The 21,265-nt window shown below is 42.7% G+C and overlaps 1 protein-coding gene across 4 annotated transcripts in view; it reads right to left on the bottom strand.

The window, feature by feature from the left end:
* The window catches only part of GREB1L (GREB1 like retinoic acid receptor coactivator), a 295,678-nt gene that overhangs the window by 20,557 nt on the left and 253,856 nt on the right, over nt 1–21,265 (bottom strand). For all 4 annotated transcript variants that reach the window (XM_060173567.1, XM_060173569.1, XM_060173570.1 and 1 more), the window contains 7 exons: nt 16,248–16,587; nt 8,382–8,497; nt 7,427–7,671; nt 4,829–5,403; nt 4,504–4,606; nt 605–760; nt 177–316 (listed from right to left, as the gene is read on the bottom strand). In XM_060173567.1, the coding sequence (XP_060029550.1) occupies nt 177–316; nt 605–760; nt 4,504–4,606; nt 4,829–5,403; nt 7,427–7,671; nt 8,382–8,497; nt 16,248–16,587 (1,675 nt within the window). The remainder of the gene's footprint in view (nt 1–176; nt 317–604; nt 761–4,503; nt 4,607–4,828; nt 5,404–7,426; nt 7,672–8,381; nt 8,498–16,247; nt 16,588–21,265) is intronic.

The raw sequence follows: 21,265 nt of genomic DNA, 5'->3' as shown, positions 1-21,265 counted from the left end.
TATTTCCACTCTCTCCTGCTCATCACAGTTCTAATAAGCCCCAAGCAGTTTTTATCAATTGATACATGTATTTTCTCACCAGACAAGCCTAGATTGTGAATCTGGGAGCCTTACTTTTACCCTTTACGTATAAAACCCATGTTGGGTAATAGAGGCAAAGACACAGGGGGCTTCACCTGGGAGGCTGAGGTGAAGTCCATGTATTGGTGGCACTGCTCACAGTGGTGGAAGGTGTTGTAGGCTGCATACGTGGTCAGCATCATGGACACAGTTTCTCTTTTCCTGGGCTCCTCGACTTTGGATTCCTTTACTGCTTCTGTGAATAAAGGGGCAAAAGACTTTCTCATGACATGCATGAAGCTCGGGAGCCTGGGAAGAAAGATTCCTGCTCCTTGCAAGGACTTTTCCAGGGATTCTTGTAACTTACACTTTGAGAGGCAGATAGTAAAAAACTGATTGTGTGGGTGAAGTGAAAAGCAGAGAGGAGAATTAACAAAGCTGTACTTAAATATGAATCTTCTTTCTGCTCTGATTTAGATACACTGTGACCTCTATGACCTCTGTGATCTCCAGAGAAGGCAAGCTTGCCTCTACTTGCACTAACCTGCTTTGACCCCTGCCAGCTTCTCAGTATATACCAGACTCATTGAACTGTACTTGGAGTCATGCACGCTGACGTCAAAGGGCATTTTACTGAAGCTCTCGATGTCTGGCCAGGGCTCTCCCTCTGATTGGTTCACTTCGCTGCTTTCACTGTGATCTAGGACAAGAAGAAAGAAAGTATACAGGGCAGGCAGATGGAATGGGATCTGTGGCCTCCCTCCCAGGAGTCAGAGATGCTAGACTGTGAGAGATCATTCTGAAAAATGAGCTTCTGAGTTCTAGGGTAGGAAGGATAAGAGTTGTTCTTGCAGATCTGGGCTGGAAGGGATTGTACCCTCACAGGGTCTCCTGCATTATTCTCTCTACACATGTGGTGCACAGAGTCCCATAGCTATGAACCAACTGAATCACCCTCCTCCTCCACTCAGATTTCCTTAAAAGTTGTAGATTTGCAGTTCAAATCCTGACTCTATCTTTCTCTCCCCCTCTCTGTCTTCCGTTCCTCTCTCCATTTCTCTCTGTCCTATCTAACAACGAAAAATTAGTAACAACAACATTATCTACAACAACAATGGCAAAAAAAAAACAAGGGCAACAAAAGTGAAAAAAAAAAATATATATATATACATAAAAGCTGTAGATCTGGACGGTCTAAATTTCTAATGTTTTAGTTATGGAGTTTTAAGGTACTAACAATTTTAAGAGATTTTTAAGAATTTATTGAGCAAGATCTTCAATATCTGTTACATATTAGAACCACCTGTGAGCTTGTGCAAATTCCTGTGCTTAGGCCAGATCCTCCAAATCGCCTGCTATGACATTTGAAATTCCTTGGGCAGTTTAGATATGCCATCAAGGTTGAGTCACCAGAACTGGCTCTGCTCCTTACTACTTCTCATCAGCAGTACTCCAGATGATATATTTAAAGTTTCAGACAATTGTAGGTACATGAAAAGTGTCCAAAAGATGGCATTTATTTATTTGAACACCATAACATCATTCTGGCATATGCAAGTCCAGGGATTAAACTCAACACCTCATGCTCACAGGTTAGATCAGATGCTCTAGTTGCTGTGCTCCTTCCTGGCCCATGATAGCTACTGTTATATAAAATAAACATAATAAAAATTTAAAAAGCTCAAGACAACTTAAAGAGGAAGAAAGATAGAAATCTTAAAAAAAACAAAAAACCTTCAAAAAGACCTAAATATACACTTCTCCAAAGAAGACATATAGATGGCAATCAAGCATATAAAAAGATACTCAATATCTTTTGTTGCTGTAACAACAAGATATCATGGCTATCATCTAAAAGAGAAGAAAAAGCAATTATTGTAAAGGTAAGAGAAGAGAGAGAAAGGGAACCCTCATATACAAATTGGTGTAGCCTTTGGAATATAACTAAAATATACCTACTAGCTATTTACAAAACAGAGACCCCCCCCCCCCAACCCTTCATCTACACTATTCCAGCCTTTAGGTTCATGATTAATCAACAATTTGTTTGGCTTTGTATGCTAACTCTCTTTTCAGCCACCAGGTTCCAGATGGTAGCATGATGCCAACCCGACTTCCCTAGACAGACAACCCCACCAATGTGTCTTGGAGCTCTGATTCCCCAGAACCCCACCCCACTATGCAAAGAGAGAGGCAAGCTGGGAGAATGGATCAACCTGTCAAAGCCCATATTCAGTGGGGAAGCAGTTACAGATATCAGACCTTCCACCTTCTGCATCCCACAATGACCCTGGGTTCATACTCCCAGAGGGATAAACAATAGGAAAGCTATCAGGGGAGGGGATGGGATATGGAGTTCTGGTGGTGGGAACTGTGTGGAGTTGTACCCCTCTTATCCTATGGTTTTTGTCAGTTTTTCATTTTTATAAATAAAAAAATTAAGAATTGACTACCTTATGACTTACCAGTTTCACTCTGGGTATTTAGTCAAAGAATACTAAAACACTTAATTTAAAAAATATTAAAACCCTTAATATGTGCCTCTGTGTTTACTAGAGCACTATTTACAACAGTCAAGATACGGAGACAACCCAAATGCCTATCAAAGATGACTGGGTAGAGCATATGTGTCATATATAAGCAGTGAACTACTATACAGCTATAAAAAGGTGAAGGCTTACCATTTGCCATAACATGGGTGGACGTTAAAGAGATTATGCTAAATTAAAAAATTAGACAAACACCTGTTGATTTCATCATATGTGGAATATAAAGAAACAAATCAAAAGCAGACTTTTAAATTATGATTAACAGAAAGGTGGAGAGAACATAGGAGGTGGGGGTAAAGACAGGTGGAATAGGGGGAAGTTGGGTGGTAGCGCAGTGGGTTAAGTGCACATAGCACAAAGTGCAAGGACCAGCGTAAGGATCCTGGTTCAAGCTCCCAGCTCCCCACCTACAGGGGAGTCTCTTCACAGGCAGTGAAGCAGGTCTGCAAGTGTCTTTCTCTCCCCCTCTGTCTTCCCCTCCTTTCTCTCTGTCCTATCCAACAACAATAATAGCAACAACAACAATAAAAACAAAAACAAGGGAAACAAAAGGGAATAAATAAATATTTTTTAAAAAGACAGGATAGGTAAAAGGTCTATTAAATAATGATAGACAGTAACTAGACCTTTGGTGGTAGCTGTGATATGGAATACACATTTGTTTATGTGTGATGTGGTACACTGGATACTTACACAATGCTATCAACCAATGTTGCTTCAATTAAAAATAAGCCTATGAGGCTGGCAAAATAGGTCACCTGGATAGTGTGCTTGCTTTGTCATGGGAACAATCCAGGTTTGAGCTCAGCACTCATCACACTGAGGGAAGCTTAGATGCTGTGTTGTCTTTCTCTCTGTCTTTCTACCTGAAAGTTGGCTTGGAGAGGTGAAGCCCTAGCAATGAGAGAGAAAGCAATAAAGAAACAAAGGAAGGAAGGAAGCACTCTGCAGCACTGACCCTTACATCTGACTGCAAATGCAAAAGGGGTTTTTCTTTCTGGTGCTGGAGTTGTTTTGCACTCAGTTTCCCTTTCATTACACTATGCCGTGTACCTTAACTTACAGGCTTCCATAGAAACAAGATATAGTCTGACTAACCAACAAGGGAACAAAAAATGCTTCCTGGACCCTAGAGCAGTAAAATACCATAGTTAGATGTTAAACCAGAGGAATCCCACTGATCAATACACTTAATGGGTGTTTGGGGGGGGGGAGGGGAAGCCTTTGTCTTGAAATGGAAAAATAGATGCACAATCTCCTAATTCCCCTATGTAGGTGTTTTAATCTATGTGCCTGGTAGAGATCTGTATTTCCTCTGTGATGTAGGGACATAGAACCTAAGTCTGTATTTCCTCTGTGCCTGATGGGCCTCACAGCCATCAGTGATTGCAGCTGCCTTACTTCCTCCCTCCACATTCCTAAGCAGGACAGCTAGGGAGGAACCCAGCCTAGCTGGAAGAGATAAGACCCCATACCCAACGAGCACCAGGGCCCAAAACCATGTGCCTGTAATGTGCCATGTCTGCATTCTCTCTGTAACCAAGATGTAAAACTCTATATAACAGTACTGTTCCTCTGTCCGGGGTAGAGAACTTCCTGGAGAGATCCAGAGCTCTCGTCCACCTGTATTATTAAACTATTCTCTATTTACCACACCCCACTGTGGTCTCGTGTTTGGGGATGATTTTTGCAACCATCTAGCATCTTGTTAGAGAAAAGGAGAAGCTGAAAGAGAGGAAGCCCCCATGCCTTCAAGGAGCTAAAAAGTGGGCATAATCATTTTCTGGGTACACTGCCTTAAATTTCACAACCCCCCTGCACATGAGCTATGGGAAAGACCCCCAGGTTTGGTGTTAGTGCCGCTTTCTCAATTCCACCCAGGTTCAGAACTCACCTGCATTGATTTCTGCTTCATCATACACATCTACCTCCAGGAGCCGGATGAGCATGCGGAAGAGGATCCTAAGGAACTGTAAATAGGAGCCAGTCTTTCCCACCTGAAGGAAATAGTTTTGATTGAAAAGGAAGGCAAGGAGAAAGGAAAAGAGAACAGAGGTCTTTCTCACATCTAGGCACGTCTACATTTCCTTCTGACTGAGATGCCTGAGAAAGTCCTCACACCTCTGGGTCACACACTGCTGCCCCTTCAGCCCACTCCCAAACATCTCCCTGGCTTTTGACCTTGGAGACCCCAGACAAAGCCTAGGCCCAGGCCGTACCTGGGGGGGCCCTGTCAGCAGCAGTCTCCGGGGGTGGCAGGTCTGGGCACCAGAGGCTGGGTCGGGCTGATTGCCATAGTCGGCATGGTGCTGCCGAGCTGAGGTCCACTGGCGGTAGTACAGAGACTGCTCTCTGCTGGTCATATCCTTGTGCAAGAAGGGCCGCAGGGAGCTGATCCAGGCCACGTCGGCATGGGGCAGCAGGGCTGAGGAGGCTGGCAGCTTGCCTCCTCGCTGGGCACCCAGGAGGCGGTAGGCCGCTTTGGACAAGATGACTATTGGGGGCAGGGTGCTGTGTAGGCTTCTGAAGCTGGGGACAGGCTGGTCTGGCCATGGGAGGGCCTGGGCGCCTGTGCAGGAGGATATTGAGAGCTTGGAGGTGGTGCTACTGGCCATTTGGGGACCCATGGAATCGCACTCCTGCTTCAGAGCCTCTCCAGCTCCTGCCACACCTGAGGAGATCCCTTCATCTAGTCCCACACTGTTTGCTGGGCTTTGGAAGCTGGGGGTCAAGGACTGCTTCTGGGACTTGTCAGCCATGCTGGAAGAGCTCACTCCATTCTCCATGATGGAGCCTGAAAAGGAAGGACAGAACCCTCTTTTACTAGATGGCAAATGTGCTCCCCTGGACTCCTGGCTCCTCTGTAAGGAGGGAAAGGCCAGGAGCCAGCTAGAACAGGGCTCTGTGGTGCATAAATTCAGTGCCAGAAATCTTTCTTTAGTGTCCTCCATTCTCCCACCTCCGGGTGTGATTGGCCACTGGGAGGTACCATCAGGAAACTAGTTATTTCCTGGTTCCTCTCCTCACCAACCTCCCACTCTCCAACTTGGCCACCAGTGTGGTGGTTTTTATGAGGCTATAGTGCAAGCCAGGTGTGGCCTTTGAGTCACCAGTGACTGTTCCCTCCCCTTGCTTTTAAGGTTCACTGGTAGCCAGGGTGTCCTCAACTTGGCCCCACCATTTCTTGCTCCTTTTTTACATCTGTTGCATCTTTGTAAGTAGTGCCTTTATTAAACTCTCCTCAAATGACCTCATCTCAGCACATTATCTGACTCAGTCCAGGGCCCTGACCAATGCAAACTCCACATTCAAATCCTCCTCTAGGGGCATTCAATTCCTTCTGGGGTCTGAGAGCATCATACTTCTGGACTCCTGGGCAGCTGCCACTTCTATACCCAAGTGGTGTGGGGATGTCTCCACGTGAAGGGAGGCAATGATGTCCTTGTCTGCACATCTGGCCAATATGCTAGATCAAATATGCTAGATACTCTTTGATTTGAAGATAAGCCAATGCTCATCACATTGGGTTGAGGATGTCCTAGGCATATTGGTCATATTCTATGCTTGGGAGACCTAAATGAAAAGCCAGTGCATCGAGGTTCCTGACACTGACACCCCACTTGCCCATCTGTCTGACTTTGTGCCTCCACTTTTTTCCCTCCAGGGTTATCGATGGGGCTTGGTGCTGGCACTATGAATCTACTGCTCCTGGTGGCCATTTTTCCCCCTCCATTTTATTGGATAGCACAGAGAAAAATTGAGAGAGGAAGGGGAGACAGGGAGAGAGAAACTGTGGGCCTTCGAATGGCCTGCAGATCTACTTCACCAATTGTGAGGTGAAAACCTCACCCCCCCCCCCAGATGGTGAACTGGGGGCTCAAACTGGGATCCTTGCACGGGTCCTTTTGCTTTATGGTATGTGTGTTTAACCCAGTGCACCACCACCTGGCCCCTTGTGTCTTCATTTTGTGTGAGAATCTGTCTCCCAACCTGCAACCCACATGACTGCACCTGCCTGAAGGCCCTCAGAGTCAACCCCTTGCTGCAGTGTGTGCTTCATGGTCTGAAAAAAGCACACAGGTAAGGTTGAACTGAATGGAGAGAGACTCTAAATAGCACAAGGCAAAACATTATCTTTGTCCATCAGAACAAGGCCCAGAACACATGAGCATTGTACAGTGGTTCTCTAAGTGAAGGAGAAGGAAGAAGGAAAGAAAACCAAACTTTTCTCCTCCTTCTCTTTCCTGCACTGGTGCTGGAATCCCAAAGTTTTGGAAGCGGTATCTTCTTTTTCTTCTGTTATCCTTTAAACTACTAACTAGAGAGAAATAGCAGGAATCACTGGGGATCATTATAATCTGTTGGCCCCAGAATTGCTTTCAGTGCCATCAGTGGCTTACAAAAGTCATTCACCCATTCATCATTCATTTTGGTAAAGTAACACTTTGTGCCAACTAAAAAGTCAGTCAGTACAAACTTACAATTTCAGAATCTGGAAGGAAAATATGGCATTTGTGCAAATACCAGAAGCATATTGTCCAGGACTAGGAAGATAATACAGATTGGTTCCATAATATCTATGTGTTAGATTTAGCCTATAGTAATGCTCTTCATTAAATGTTTATCTAGAGTAGTACTTTGGCTACTTAGGTGTCATGTTTCCAAGCGTTTCTCTCAGTGAACTGAGATTTGAATAAGATGCTGGAGTCACTAAGGGTTCTTCTGAAAATCTTGAAGGTCTCTCTTTGCTTTTCATTCTCTTTCTAACCTTTTCATTCCTGTCCCTCGCCCCGTGGAAGAGAAAAGAAAGTACTGACCTGAGGTCCCAGTAACAGCACTACTGTTGCTCTGGGGTCTCTCCAAGTCGATCAGCAGCTCATCAGAGTCATTCTCACTGACTGTAGCTTTCTCCTGCTCCTTTCCGCTAAGGTCCAGGGCAACTGTGGGCCCTCGAATGACCTCTTTTGAGACATAGCAGCATGCCAGACCCACCTCCTGCTCCAAGGCTGTACGGGTTAAATAGCTCGAGTCGATTAACCGGAGGTCACAGTACTTCAAAGATCTGCAAAGAAGCGATGATGCTTTTGAGTCCATTTGCTTATATACACCATGTTTATGTGTTCTTGGAGAGCTGGATCTATCATAGCACTTAAAATCTCAGCTCTAACAGCTCCTCGTTATTATGATATTGAGTCGATCATTTCATTTTTTCCATGTACAAATTGAATGATGGCATTTGACATGCACAGTTATTGTAAGGGATGAAGTATGACACATTAAAACATTTACGACAATGTCTGATCTACAGTGAACATTCAACTAACTCTTTCTGTTATTGCTTTCCAATATAACACCCTTGGACTTGGGAGTCTCAGGCTTGAAAGTCTCTCTGCATAACCATTATGTTATCTCCTTGCCCTACAAGTCCTTGGTCTTTGTCAGGCTTGGGAATTGCAGATTGACAGAATACCCTTACTTAAGGTAGAGTCTTTTCTGCCCTACTTCTCTAAGTGCCCTGCTCTGATGCATAGACACTTCATAACTGCAGTGTTTAAATTCTTTTCAGTCCCTCAAATGCAAAGTAATATCTGAAAAGGGGGGAAAATGCATCAAGGAAGGTTAAGTTTCTATTGTTTCTCTTGTTTCTATTTAGAATAATGTTTTATTTGAACCATTTCTCACTTGTTACATGAATGGAACAGTCCAACATCAGGCAAGGGTTACATCAGCTCAGCTAAACAACTAATGAAAAACGAGGGTTATTACATGTACCTGGGAAAGCTTTCTCCAAGAGGATCTTTGCCAGTTAATATCACAATACAAGGCAGGCCTTCTAAATCTTGGTATGTCCGGGGGACCCACTCTTCTGGTTCATTTCCTCTCCAAGTCTGCAGAAAGGGGCCCATATGATAAAATCAAAACCCTTATTTAAGTTTCCAGCTTTTTTTTTTTTACATAGAGATGACTAGATGCTTTTTAAAAAAACATTTTATTTGGGGGATAATGGTTTACAGAATAGTTGTTGATACATGGGTACCATTTCATGCTCATGGTATCTCCCCTGCCAGGTAAGTATACATGGGTACAATTTTTTCACATCTTCATGAAGTTCCCAGCTTTTTAAAGTTTTTTAGATGCAGGTCTTATATATGTGTTCTTCCAAACGACTTCTATTAAGTATATGTGTGCTTGTATTTTAATTGCAGTTAAAAAGCTGGATGAGGGCAAGAGACTGACATACTTTAATGATGACTCTTTAGTCACTACCAGGCCACCCCATCACCTGGGGCCCTAGTTAGGGAGTTCTGTGATTCCCACACAGACATGATGGGCCTAGACCTCTGACAGATTCCTCTCTCCACTGTCATGGTCATCTCCATGAGGAACAACATAGTGGACCCTCTTGTGGGCCTTGGATCAACAATGGTAGGGAATGTTCCATTCTCCAAAGGGAGGCTGGACCAACATATTCTACCTACGACCCAAGGAAGACTGGCCCAGCAACGGGTGCAGCCTGGAATGTTCCTAGCCATGACCACAGAATTTAAGCTCAAACCTACAGGGATACAGAGGTTACAAAAGCTCCTGTGCTGAATATGGGTACCAGATAAAATTGATGGGAGTTTACAGTTAGCAGTATTAAAAAAAAAATTTATTTATTCAATTTTGTTGCCCTTGTTGTTTTATTGTTGTAGTTATTAATGTCATTGTTGTTAGATAGGACAGAGAGAAATGGAGAGAGGAGGGGAAAACAGAGAGGGGGAGAGAAAGATAGACACCTGCAGACCTGCTTCACCACTTGTGAAGTGACTCCCCTGCAGGTGGGGAGCCAGGGGCTAGAATTGGGATCCTTACACCGGCCCTTGCTGTGCCACCGGCGCTACTGCCTAACTCCCCAGTTAACAGTATTTATATACTTTTCCCATATTTGGGAGCTACCCTCTTCCCTGATTCATCTTTCTAGCCCTATCCCCAATTCTGACACCATCTTCCCAGACAATATCTTTAGTTCACCTGCATGTTAACTGCTGGGCTCAGGCAAAAATTAGTAAAGTCATGGGCCCTTTGTAATATACCTAAAATAGAGCTACTCGCTTTTTCCAGAACAAAGATCCTAAAACTCATCTGCTATATTCCTTTTTTTTACATAGTTTTTTAAATTTATTCCCTTTTGTTGCCCTTGTTGTTTTATTGTTGTAGTTATTATTGCTGTTGTTATTGATGTCCTTGTTGTTGGGTAGGACAGAGAGAAATGGAGAGAGGAGAGAAAGACAGAGAGGGGGAGAGAAAGACACCTGCAAACCTGCTTCACTGCCTGTGAAGTGACTCCCCTGCAGGTGAGGAGCCAGGGGCTCGAACCAGGATCCTTACACCAGTCCTTGCTTCGCGCCACATGTGCTTAACCCACTGTGCTACCGCCTGATTCCCCATCTGCTATATTCTTGCCTTTAGGTTCCTGACTATTGAACAATTTGTTCTGCTTTATATCTTAATACTTTTTCAACCATCAAGTTGCAAATGCTACCATGATGCTAGCCTGACTTTCCTGGACAGAGGACATCACCAGCGTACCCTGGAGCCCCGCCTCCCCAGATCCCTGCCCCATTAGGGAAGGATAGAAACAGGCTGGGAGTATGGACTGACCTGTCAATGTCCATGTTCAGTGGAGAATCATTTACAGAAGCCACACCTTCACCTTTTGCACCCCACAATGATTCTGTGTCCATGCTCCCATAGGGATAAAGAATAGGAAAGCTTTCAAGGGAGGGGATGGGATATAGAACTCTGGTGGTAGAAACTGTGTTGAATTGTACCCCTCTTATCCTATGGTCTTGTCAATATTTCTTTTTTATAAATAAATTTTAAAAAAAGGATACACAGAGAATTTTTAGAAGATTGTGGTATTTAGTTTTCATCTCAATAGGATAACATAGGAGCTTTTGATATTTATCATGCATTAGCTACACAGGCTAAGGAAACAAATGATATGAAATACTGTGCCAGTGATGTAAATCTTACAGAAATCCTGGCTAGTTAAACTACCTGACTCAAGACTCTTAAAAATGTTTTATACAAATAGTGAGCAAACTCTTGGGATTGATGGACTTAAATATAGTTTCAATTATAAATGACAAATGAAAAAAATTTCCAAGATGACTAACCCACAAACCAGAATTTTTTATCAAGAAAAATCATGAAGTTATTCTCTTTCTAATTTTCTAATTTTAAAATAACTGGCATGAAATTATTGGCTTAGCACCTCCAAAGAGTCTCTCTCAAGAAGTTGAAAAATAACAAGCACATCTCTAGGCTGGGGAAAGAGACTGCTCTTCATTTAGAAGAGGACAGCAGCTAGCTGATGGTTCACAAAGTGTTCGAGCATCAGCTTCTCTTGGGAACACATCCATACACATCCATACTTGCATCTTTGATAAGTAGAATACCAATTTCTAAAACAACATGTCTATAAGAAGGAAAGGAACAGCCCACCAACTTGACAGACATTTGAAAGTGAAAAGGTTTAATATCTTTCTATTTAAATTAGTATTTTTTGGTTCTTACTGAGGCTTCAGCATTATGGGAATACTTTTTAAAGAATGAGCTGGGGGGAGTCAGGCGGTAGCACAGTGGGTTAAGTGCACATGGAACAAAGTGCAAGGACCGGCATAAGGATCCCAGTTCGAGCCCCTGGCTCCCCACCTACAGGGAAGTCACTTCACAAGTGGTGAAGCAGGTCTGCAGGTATCTGATCTTTCTCTCCCCCTCTCTGTCTTCTCCTTCTCTCTCCATTTCTCTCTGTCCTACCTAACAATGAAGACAGACAACAATAATAACTACAACAATAAAACAACAAGGGCAACAAAAAGAGAATAAATAAATATTAAAAAAAACAAATGAGGGGAGAGGGAGAGTGGCGGGAAGGTGGTAGTGGGGGGGAGACACCAGAACATAGCACCACTCTAGGATGTGGTTCTGGAGATCAAGTCAGAAAACTTCAGCCATGCAAATCGAACCAACCAACTTCCCTTCCTTCCTTCCTTCCTTCCTTCCTTCCTTCCTTCCTTCCTTCCTTCCTTCCTTCCCTCCTTCTTCCCTTTCCCTTTCTTTCTTCCTTTCTTTCTTTCTTTCTTTCTTTCTTTCTTTCTTTCTACCACGGCACTGTTCAGCTCTGGTTTATGGTGGTGCAGGGGATTGAAGCTGGGACTTTGGAGCCTCAGGCTTGAGAGTCTGTTTGCCTAACCATTATGCTATATGCCCTCGAACCTTTTTTTCAGCTGCACCAGCTGTACTCTCCTCCCCACTTGAATATCAGAGAAGAGACAGAGGAGTAGAGAGAGAGAGAGAGAAGAGAGAGACAGCAGGGTACTGCAGCAATGTCCTACTGTTCTCAGAGTTTCCTGTATGCAGGGCATTTCTTGTGGTGCCAGGGACTCAAAACTGGGTCCTCACACATGGTGATGTATATTTTCTTTTTTTTTTTTTTAATTTTTTTCTTTATAAAAAGGAAACATCGACAAAACCATAGGATAAAAGGGGTACAACTCCACACAATTCCCACCACCAGATCTCTGTATCCCATCCCCTCCCCTGATAGCTTTCCTATTCTTTATCCCTCTGGGAGTATGGACCCAAGGTGACGTATATTTTCTACTGTGCAAGCTATCTCCTGGTCCCATGATTTAAATAGCTTGGCATTTCCTTTATTAAACATTAAATGGAATAACAAAGAATCTACCAATAGGAAGTAATATAATAGGCTTTGAGTAATAATTTGATGTCTAAAAAACCCAGTTTTTAGAAATCAATATACTCATAGTTACTGCAAATAATAAAATGTATATAATTTATAAAAGTAAATTTCCACTAACTTTGTTGTACAATATTTTACCATATATTTGCATCTCAAGGAGGTATCATTAGATATACATATCTTTTTACAAAGTTTGAGAGATTGTCCTTGTTTTAGAAAAATCAATTTGCCAAAAGTGTCTTGGAGGCCAGGTGGTGGCACATCTGGTTACCATCTCAAGGACCTGGGTTTGAGCCCCCAGTTCTCACCTGCAAGGAGAAAGCTTTGCAAGTGAAGCAGGGCTACAGGTGTCTCTTTCTCTCTATCTTCCCCTACCATCTTGATTTCTGGCTGTCTCTGTACAATAAAGAAAGATTAAAATGATCTGAAAAAAATAAAAATAATAGTTTAAAAAATACTAGCAGAAATGTTCTCTACAAAGATCCAGCTTCTGGGGCTGTGGGCTGGGGAGATAACATAATCGATCTGCAAAAAAGACTTTTATGCCTGAGGTACCGAAGTCTCAGGTACAATTCCTAGCACCATCATAAGTCAGAGCAGTGCTCTGGTAAAAACAAAACAAAACTCCAGCTTCGCATACCTTTTTTTTTTCTTTTCTTCACAGGGAACTACAACATTTCCTGATTCAAAACAAAGAATTCTGGTAATAGGAATGATTTCACTTATAGTCCTCACGATGGACTCAGCCATTCCTGGCACTCAGATCCTCCCTGAATATATTTTATCTCCTAGGAACTGTCTGTTTATGGTTCCATCAAGCATAATAAGAATGGACTGAGATGATAGGAGAACACACATTATGTTCACTCCATATGATTTCATTTTCCCTCTTTTACTGGGGGATTAATGTTTTACATTCGGCAGTAAATACAATATTTTGTACATATGTAACATTTCTCAGTTTTCCACATAGCAATACAACCCCCACTATATCCTCTGTCATCCTTTCCATATGATTTCTAATTTATCTTGTTTTTTAAACATTTTATTTATTTATTGGATAGAGACAGAGAGAGCCCAAAAGGGGAGGTGGAGATAGGGAGAGATACCTGCAGCACTGTTTCACTGCTTGCAAAGCTTTCCCCCTACAGGTAGCGACTGGGGGCTTGAAGCTGGGTCCTTGTACATGGTGATGTGTGTACTCAGCAGGGCCCACACAGGCCGGGTCATCAAGCCCAGTGGCACCAAGAAGCCGAACAAGGAACATAAGATCAAGGCCCTGTGCAAGGCCCAGGCTAGGTGCCCTGGCTGCCAGAAGATCCACATCTCCAAGAAGTGGGGCTTCACAAAGTTTAACACAGATGAATTTGAAGACATGGTAACTGCACACTGCCTTATCACAGATGGCTGTAGGGTCAAATGCACCCTTAAAGGTGGCCACTAGACAAGTTGTGGGCCTAGCACTCCTCAGAGTCTTAGCACTTTTCCTTCTTTAATTGCACAACAAATCTATGTCTAAAATTAAGTAATTGGGAGTTGGGCGGTGGAGCAGTGGGTTAAGCACAGGTGGTGCAAAGTGTAAGGACCAGCTTAAGGATACTGGTTCGAGCCCCCGCTCCCCACCTGCAGTGGAGTCACTTCATAGGCAGTGAAGCTGGTCTGCAGGTGTCTCTCTTTCTCTCCCCCTCTGTCTTCCCCTCCTCTCTCCATTTCTCTCTGTCCTATCCAACAAAAGCAATATCAGTAACAACAACAATAATAACTACAACAATAAAACAACAAAGGCAACAAAAGGAAATAAATAAATAAATATTATAAAAAAATAAAATAAAATAATTAATTAATTTATAACTAGAGACCAGAGCACTGCTCAGCTCTGGCTCATGGTTCTGGAAGTTGATCCTATAACTTCTGGGACATCAGGCATACCATTTCTCTCTTTCTTTATTTAAAATAAAAGAATGGAAAAAAGAAAATGACTCAGGGATCAGGAAAGTGCTAGGTCCTGGTGTGAGAGAAAAAAAGAAACAAAGTTCCTCACATCTTGACTTTGGCTTTCATATTATGACCAAGAGGAACACTTTATTTATTTATTTTTATCTTTTATTTATTTATTGGATAGAGACAGTCAGAAATTGAGAGGGAAGGGGGTGATAGAGAGGGAGAGAGAGAGAGACAACTGAAATACTGCTTCACCACTTGCAAAGCTTTCCCCTTGCAGGTGGGGGCTGGAGGCTAGAACCAGGATCCTTGCACAATGTAATATGTGCACTCAACTACGTGTGTCACAACCTAGTCCTGGAGCACATTACTTAGGACTTACCGTAGATTGACTTAGTTACTGACACTTCTGAAGTCTCTGAACTAATGACACAGACTGTAAGGAACTATACTTGTCAGTGTCAGTGGAGACCCAGAGAAAACTCATATTCAGTGGCAGTCTCATTTTTTCAGATACTGTCTTTGTAACAGGCACAAAAAGCTTCACAGAGCAGTGAGGGCTGCTTGCCACTGCAGATTCTTCACTATTCATAGTGTCCAAACTATCCCAAGCTCTATATCTTAATGAGGTATACTATAGTAAGAATTTTAGGACTCTTATTTATTATTCATCTTTGAAATTCTGCTGTGATATGGTCTATACCTATAATTAGAAATTGTGAGTGCTCTATCAATACTTTACAACTTCTATTAAATATAGGCGTCCCTATGTTTAGACAGATTTATATGTTCCAAGATAACATATTTAGTGTTGCATATTGGATCACTGAATTTATGTTAGCTAATAGAATAAAAAGTTTTGATTGGGAAAAATTTTTTTGAATAATAAACCACAATCCCAAAGTAGAATTTTTAGAGATAGTACAGTTCATCTGCCCAATTTTACAGAAAGGAAACTGTAGCCCAGGGTGAAAATGCAAATGCAAATCCCCCAGGACTATGTGTTGTTGTTTTTCTCATAAAATATGTACCAAGATAGATTTTTCTTAACCCAATTTGGTTCAGTATCTAGTGTGTAGGTATCCTGTCAGCTTAACTCAGAATACAATGCTTAGCTATGTGCCAGACCTAGACATAAGCACATATTTCACTAAATGCTTTCTACTGGTAGAATATGGAGTATTAAACAGAATACTGATTCTAGACATAAGTTGCCAGGCTAGATAAACAGAAAAGGATTAGTGACTAGATGGTACTTAAGGTTATGTAAGCCACAGAGGTAGAGGGAACATCTTACCTTTTTCTTCCTGAGAAAACAGATAGTTGTGGGCTAGACACATCTTGAACAAGGTTGATAAACATGGGGTCAAATTGGTTCATCTTTTTTTTTTTTTTTGCCTCCAGCTGGGGCTAGGTAACTGCACCATAAATCCACTGCCCCTGGTGGCCATTTTTTTTCCATTTTGTTGTTGTTGCTGTTGTTGTTGGATAGGACAGAGAGAAATCGAGAGAGGAGGGGAAGACAGAGAGGGGGAAAGACAGGCACCTGCAGACCTGCTTCACCACTTGCAAAGAGACACCCCTGCAGGTGGGGAGCAGGGGGCTGGAACCAGGATATCTGCAGCAGTCCCTGTGCTTTGCACCATTAGCATTTAACCCACTGCACCACCACCCGGCTCCCAGGGGCCATCCATTTTTGTAAAGTATGGAAGACCAACTGAGCACTGATGCTAAAAGAGGGGCTTGATAATAAATCAGGCCTCTTAATAAATGGGCCCAATTAGGAAAGTGAACATTTCCCTTAGTTTAGCCTTAACACTGGCATCATGGTTGAATTGACACACGTACAAAACTCTATTTACACATTGCCTCTGAGTGACCCATGCAAGATTCCTAGAAAACAGAAAACAAATGGCATTTCAAAGAAGTGTCTGTTCATTGCTAACCTTTAATCGTGCCACAAAATGTGTCGAAACACTGAGTTCAGAGGCAGGGTTCCCCAGGATGATCTCAAAGCGGTACTGCAGACCCAGCTTGTCACGCACCTCCTGCAGCCTCTCCTTGGCCAACATTGCTAGCTGCACGGAGGGCACTCTGATAATGAGCATGTGTCCCCTCCCATTTTTGGTTTTTCCTGGAGAGCTGATGAGGTCGTCCATGATGCTGAGTGTTTCTGGTGTGCTGTGGTCTCGGAGTGCCGCCATGGTGGTAAGAGCCATCAGAGCCTCGCTGTACTGCTGGATGAGAAGGTGGCAGCGGACGACCATGCTGTGCAGCCTGGGGTACCTTCAATGGAACACACAGGGCCACACTCAGACAGAAGGGCCACTGCGGCAGCACCGTCTGTGCAGCAGTAAAGCAGACCAGCACAGCAGGAAAGGGTGATCAGTGGCAGGGTAGAGTTCTGTAAGGACTGTTTCACTAGAAAGTCATAATTGAGTCAGAACCTGTGGTAACAGGTTCAGTGGATTTTATTTTTGGCCCCAGGGTTATCGCTGGGACTCAGTGCCTGCACTATGAATCTACTGCTCCTGGAGGCTATTTTCTCTCTTTTGCTGCCCTTGTTGTTTATCATTGTTATTATTGTTGCTGTTATTGCTGTTATTGTTGTTGGACAGGACAGAGAGAAATTGAAAAAGGAAGGGAGACAGAGGAGGGAGACAAAGATAGACACCTACAGACCTGCTTCACTACTTGTGAAGTGACCCCTACCCCTGCAGGTGGGGAACTGGGGGCTTATTTATTTATTTTTATCAGAGCACTGCTCAGATCTGTCATATGGTGGTTCTGGGAATTGAACCTGGTAACTAAGAGTCTGAGGCATGAAAGTTGTTTGCACAACCACTATGCTGTCTCTCCAGCCCACTAAGTACAGAAAATTAAAGAGAGGAGCTCCAGTGGTGCAATCGGTTAGCACGCGATACTTATACAGAAAATTAAAGAGTGTTAGAGATAGTCTAGCAATGTTAAGTTGTCTAGGGTGGTCTAGGGGCTTACTGAATTGTCAAAGCCCCCCAGTCCAGATAGACCAAAACCAGGATCTACACCTTTCTTTGATGAGATCCTGCAGGAAATATATCACTTGAATCATACTAAAATTTGAGAAGCATAGATCTAGTTGGGTTGATTGTCGATACAGTCATAGTGGACCATCCCTGGATTCTAACCTCTAACCTTCTAACCATTGGATTAGGATGGTGGTGAGACTGGCTTATTTCTCTGGCACTCAAGATCACAGTGAAAGAAACTGAGATATGTGGCTGTCTGGTGGTGTGCCGGTGCCTGGCTGAGCATATGTCACAAAGTGCAAAGACCACTGCCTAAGCCCCCAGTCGCTACCCGCAGCAGGGAAGCTTTGGGAGTAGTGAGGCAGTGCTGCAGTTGCCTCTTTTTCTACCCTGCTTTCCCTTTTATTCCTATCCAATAAATTAAATGAACAAAAACAAACAAGCATGAAGTCCGTGACATTAATGTCTGTGACATTAATGCCATACCTGTGAAGTATCAGACATAAAAGGATAATTATTGTTAATAACTTGCAGTCAGTCCCACAGAGAGCAGCACTTATGCTTCACTACAGTGCCTTGGTGCTGGAGAAAACTTGGAGCTGTCTGGAGAAATAGCACACCCTAGTGGTGTGATTTTGATCACCTGTACTGCTGTTTAGGAAAGTGACCTAGGCAAATAGAGGTGTCCTCTCCTTATTCCAGCACCATTGGCACCAGTGCCTTCATCTCAGTCTCCTGGGATCACTGCCAAGTAAGAGGATCACTTGTTTAATTTGGGGACTTTTTACAATTATAGAGCAAGCATATGCTACTTTCACCAAAGCCAGGCTTGATAAAATGAGTACAAACAGGTAAAGAGAACTCTTTGAAGGGCTGGGAGACAGCATAATGGTTATGTAAAAGACTTTTATGCCTGAGACTCCAGGTTCCTTGTTCAATACCCGTCAACACCATAAACCAGAGCTGAATAGTGCTCTGGTAAAAAACAAACAACAACAAAAAAAATGAAATCTAAAGAAACAACAAACAAAAACCCAAAACAAAACTAAACACTAGGTGGGCAGTGGTGTTAAATGCAAGTGTGTAAGGACCCAGGTTCAAGTCCCTGGTCTCCACAGCAAGGGGGAAAGTTTCATGTGTGGTGAAGCAGTGCTTCAGATGTCTCTCTGTCTTTCTCTCCCTCTCTCTTCCCCTTCCTTCTCAATTTCTTTCTGTCCTATCACATAAAATAAAATAATAATAAATTTTAAAATGCCTTGCAAGCATAAAGCAGTGCTGGTTAGGAAAGTAAGCACTGGTACCCCAGGAGCTGCACAGCAGCTATGCAGGAAGTGCAGATATAAAGTCCTGGGTTTGATACTTGAAATTACATAAGACAGAGCAATACTCTAGCTCTCTTGTCCTCTCTCATCAATACATACAAAACTCGAAAGAAAGAAGGAAGGGAAGAAGACAGATCCACCAGAATGAGGCTCTAGGCTGAAGAAGGCTGGCTGAATCTCTTGTGGCGCCCAGCAAAATGAGGGTCTGTGAATCTTCTTTCTGGTTGGCAACTGGTAGCACATACAGCTTTCTGATAGCTGGGTAGGCTAGTAGGGGAAATTCATCAATGGTCCATTTTGTGATTCTATTTGGAAGTAAAACAAACGGTCCACTAGTCTGGCCCAGAAATTTTCAGAGTCAAATGCCAATTAGGATAATTCAGTGAACTGTGTGGTTTTGAAATATACTTTAAAGGACCTGTAAAAGGACCACTGACACCCTCAAGCCCAACTATCTTATTTTAAAAGAGAATGAGGCGAGGGGTTCAGAGAGTGGCTTGGGATGCATTACAAGGTAGAACACAGGGTCTGCCAGTATGAGGTCCTGACGTCCATCCCTGGTACCACATGTGTCAGAGTGATATTCTTGAGTGCACTCTCTGTCTGTCTGTCTGTCTGTCTCCCTCTCCCCTCCGTCTCTCTTGTGTGTGTGCTAAATAAATGATTTTAAGAAAGGAGATGGGGGTCTGAGAGAGATTTAGGTATTTCCATAGCATTATATGAGATGGAACTGAGACTAGATTTCATTCAGGTTTCTCTGACAGTATTGTTGTTGTTGTTATTGTTATTATCATGGTATAGTAGATTGGGGAAAAGTTAAATTCTTCAGTCTAATCAGTACTGGGCCAGTTCTTCCCAGTCAATCACACTATTATTAGCATGAGCTAACTGAGCTGCAGGAAGCAAGCACAGGTGATTTCTGTTTAAGGCTTAGTATTTCTTTTCCTGAAACGGGAAAAAAATCAACCTCAGAATAAACTGTAACTGATACACATGCAATTAAATTTAATATTCCAAAAGAAGTGTGAATTTAGAAGTGACTAGCTTTCCCAATATAACAATATCTATGTTAAACTCTGTGATTTTGTAAGTATCATGAGAGATGTAATAAGAGTTGATGAGATCATTAATAAAAATACTACTTATGAAACTTTGCAAGATGTTACTGGAAGGAAAGAGACATTCCAAACTGATGACACAGGCAGATGGGAAACACTTCAAGAAGAGAGACTCAGGGTAATTTTGGAAATCTAAGATCACAAACGCCATGAGAGGATTAATGTCACAGTGTCAGTTAAGGCTTCTTAAATCCAACAGCTGCAGTAATGTAAGACCTGACTCCATGCCTGCTCCTTCTCTTGACACAGCATTATAGTTTGGTTAGGATGCATCCAATGTATTCTCATTCTGTTTTTTTTCCAAGAAAAATTATAGGGCTAAATATGAATCTATAAAAATTATAGATTATAAATAAGTATATACATAAATTATATATATGACTTATAAAACTTATAGGGCTAAATAGAGGGATTATGATCAGCAGAAGTCAGTTTAAAGAACAACAGTGGGAGTCGGTAGCACAACGGGTTAAGCGCAGGTGGCGCAAAGCGCAAAGACCGGACAGAGTAAGGATACCAGTTCGAGCCCCTCGCTCCCCACCTGCAGGGGAGTTGCTTCACAAGCGGTGAAGCAGGTCTGCAGGTGTCAGACTGGACAGAGTAAGGATACCAGTTCGAGCCCCTCGCTCCCCACCTGCAGGGGAGTCGCTTCACAAGCGGTGAAGCAGGTCTGCAGGTGTCTATCTTTCTCTCCCCTCTCTGTCTTCCCCTCCTCTCTCCATTTCTCTCTGTCCTATCCAACAACAACAACAATAACTACAATAATAAAAAAAAACAAGGGCAACAAAAGGGAATAAATAAATATTTTTTTTTAAAAAAAGAACAATAGTAACTAAAAATGAGAATGGGGCACAAGACTTGTATGTCTGAGGTCACTAGGCCATAGGTTCATGTCTTGGCACCACCTTAGGCCAAAGCTGGGCATCACTCTGGTCTCTCTCCTCATTCTTCAATAAAGAAGCACTGGGGAAGGGGCTGTGTGGTGGTGTACCTGGGTGAGTGCACATTACAATGCTCAAGGAGCCGGGTTCAAGCCCCCAGGCCCCACCTGCAGTGGGAAAGTTTTACAAGTAAGCTTTGCAAGTGGTGAAACAGTGTTGGCAGGTATCACCCCTTCCCTCTTGATTTCCAGTTGTCTTTATCAAATAAGTAAATAAAGGTCATAAAAAAGTAGGAAAAAAGAATCACTGGGGAATAAATGGTGGTACAACTGGTTAAATGCACATGTTACCTTGTGCAAGGATCCAGGTTCAAGCCCCTGGTCCCCACCTGTAGGGAAGAAGCTTCACAAGTGGTGAAGCAGTGTTATAGGTGTCTGTTCTTCCTGCTTCCTCTCCATTTACCCCTTCCCACTCAGCTTCTCTCTGTCACTATCAAATAAAAGAAAGAAAATGTAAAAAAAAAAAAAGACTTTAAATCAATGATTGAAAATAAAAATTAGGATGTTCTTCATCAAAGAGCTCAAATTCCCACCATTAAAGATGACCAGAGAGAATTCTGTAGTGGAGGACAGGGA

This window comes from Erinaceus europaeus, chromosome 15, assembly GCF_950295315.1.
Source record: "Erinaceus europaeus chromosome 15, mEriEur2.1, whole genome shotgun sequence".
NCBI classification, from domain to species: Eukaryota; Metazoa; Chordata; class Mammalia; order Eulipotyphla; family Erinaceidae; genus Erinaceus; species Erinaceus europaeus.
Note: the sequence above shows the minus strand (reverse complement) of the source record. Positions and strands in the feature narration are given on the sequence as shown.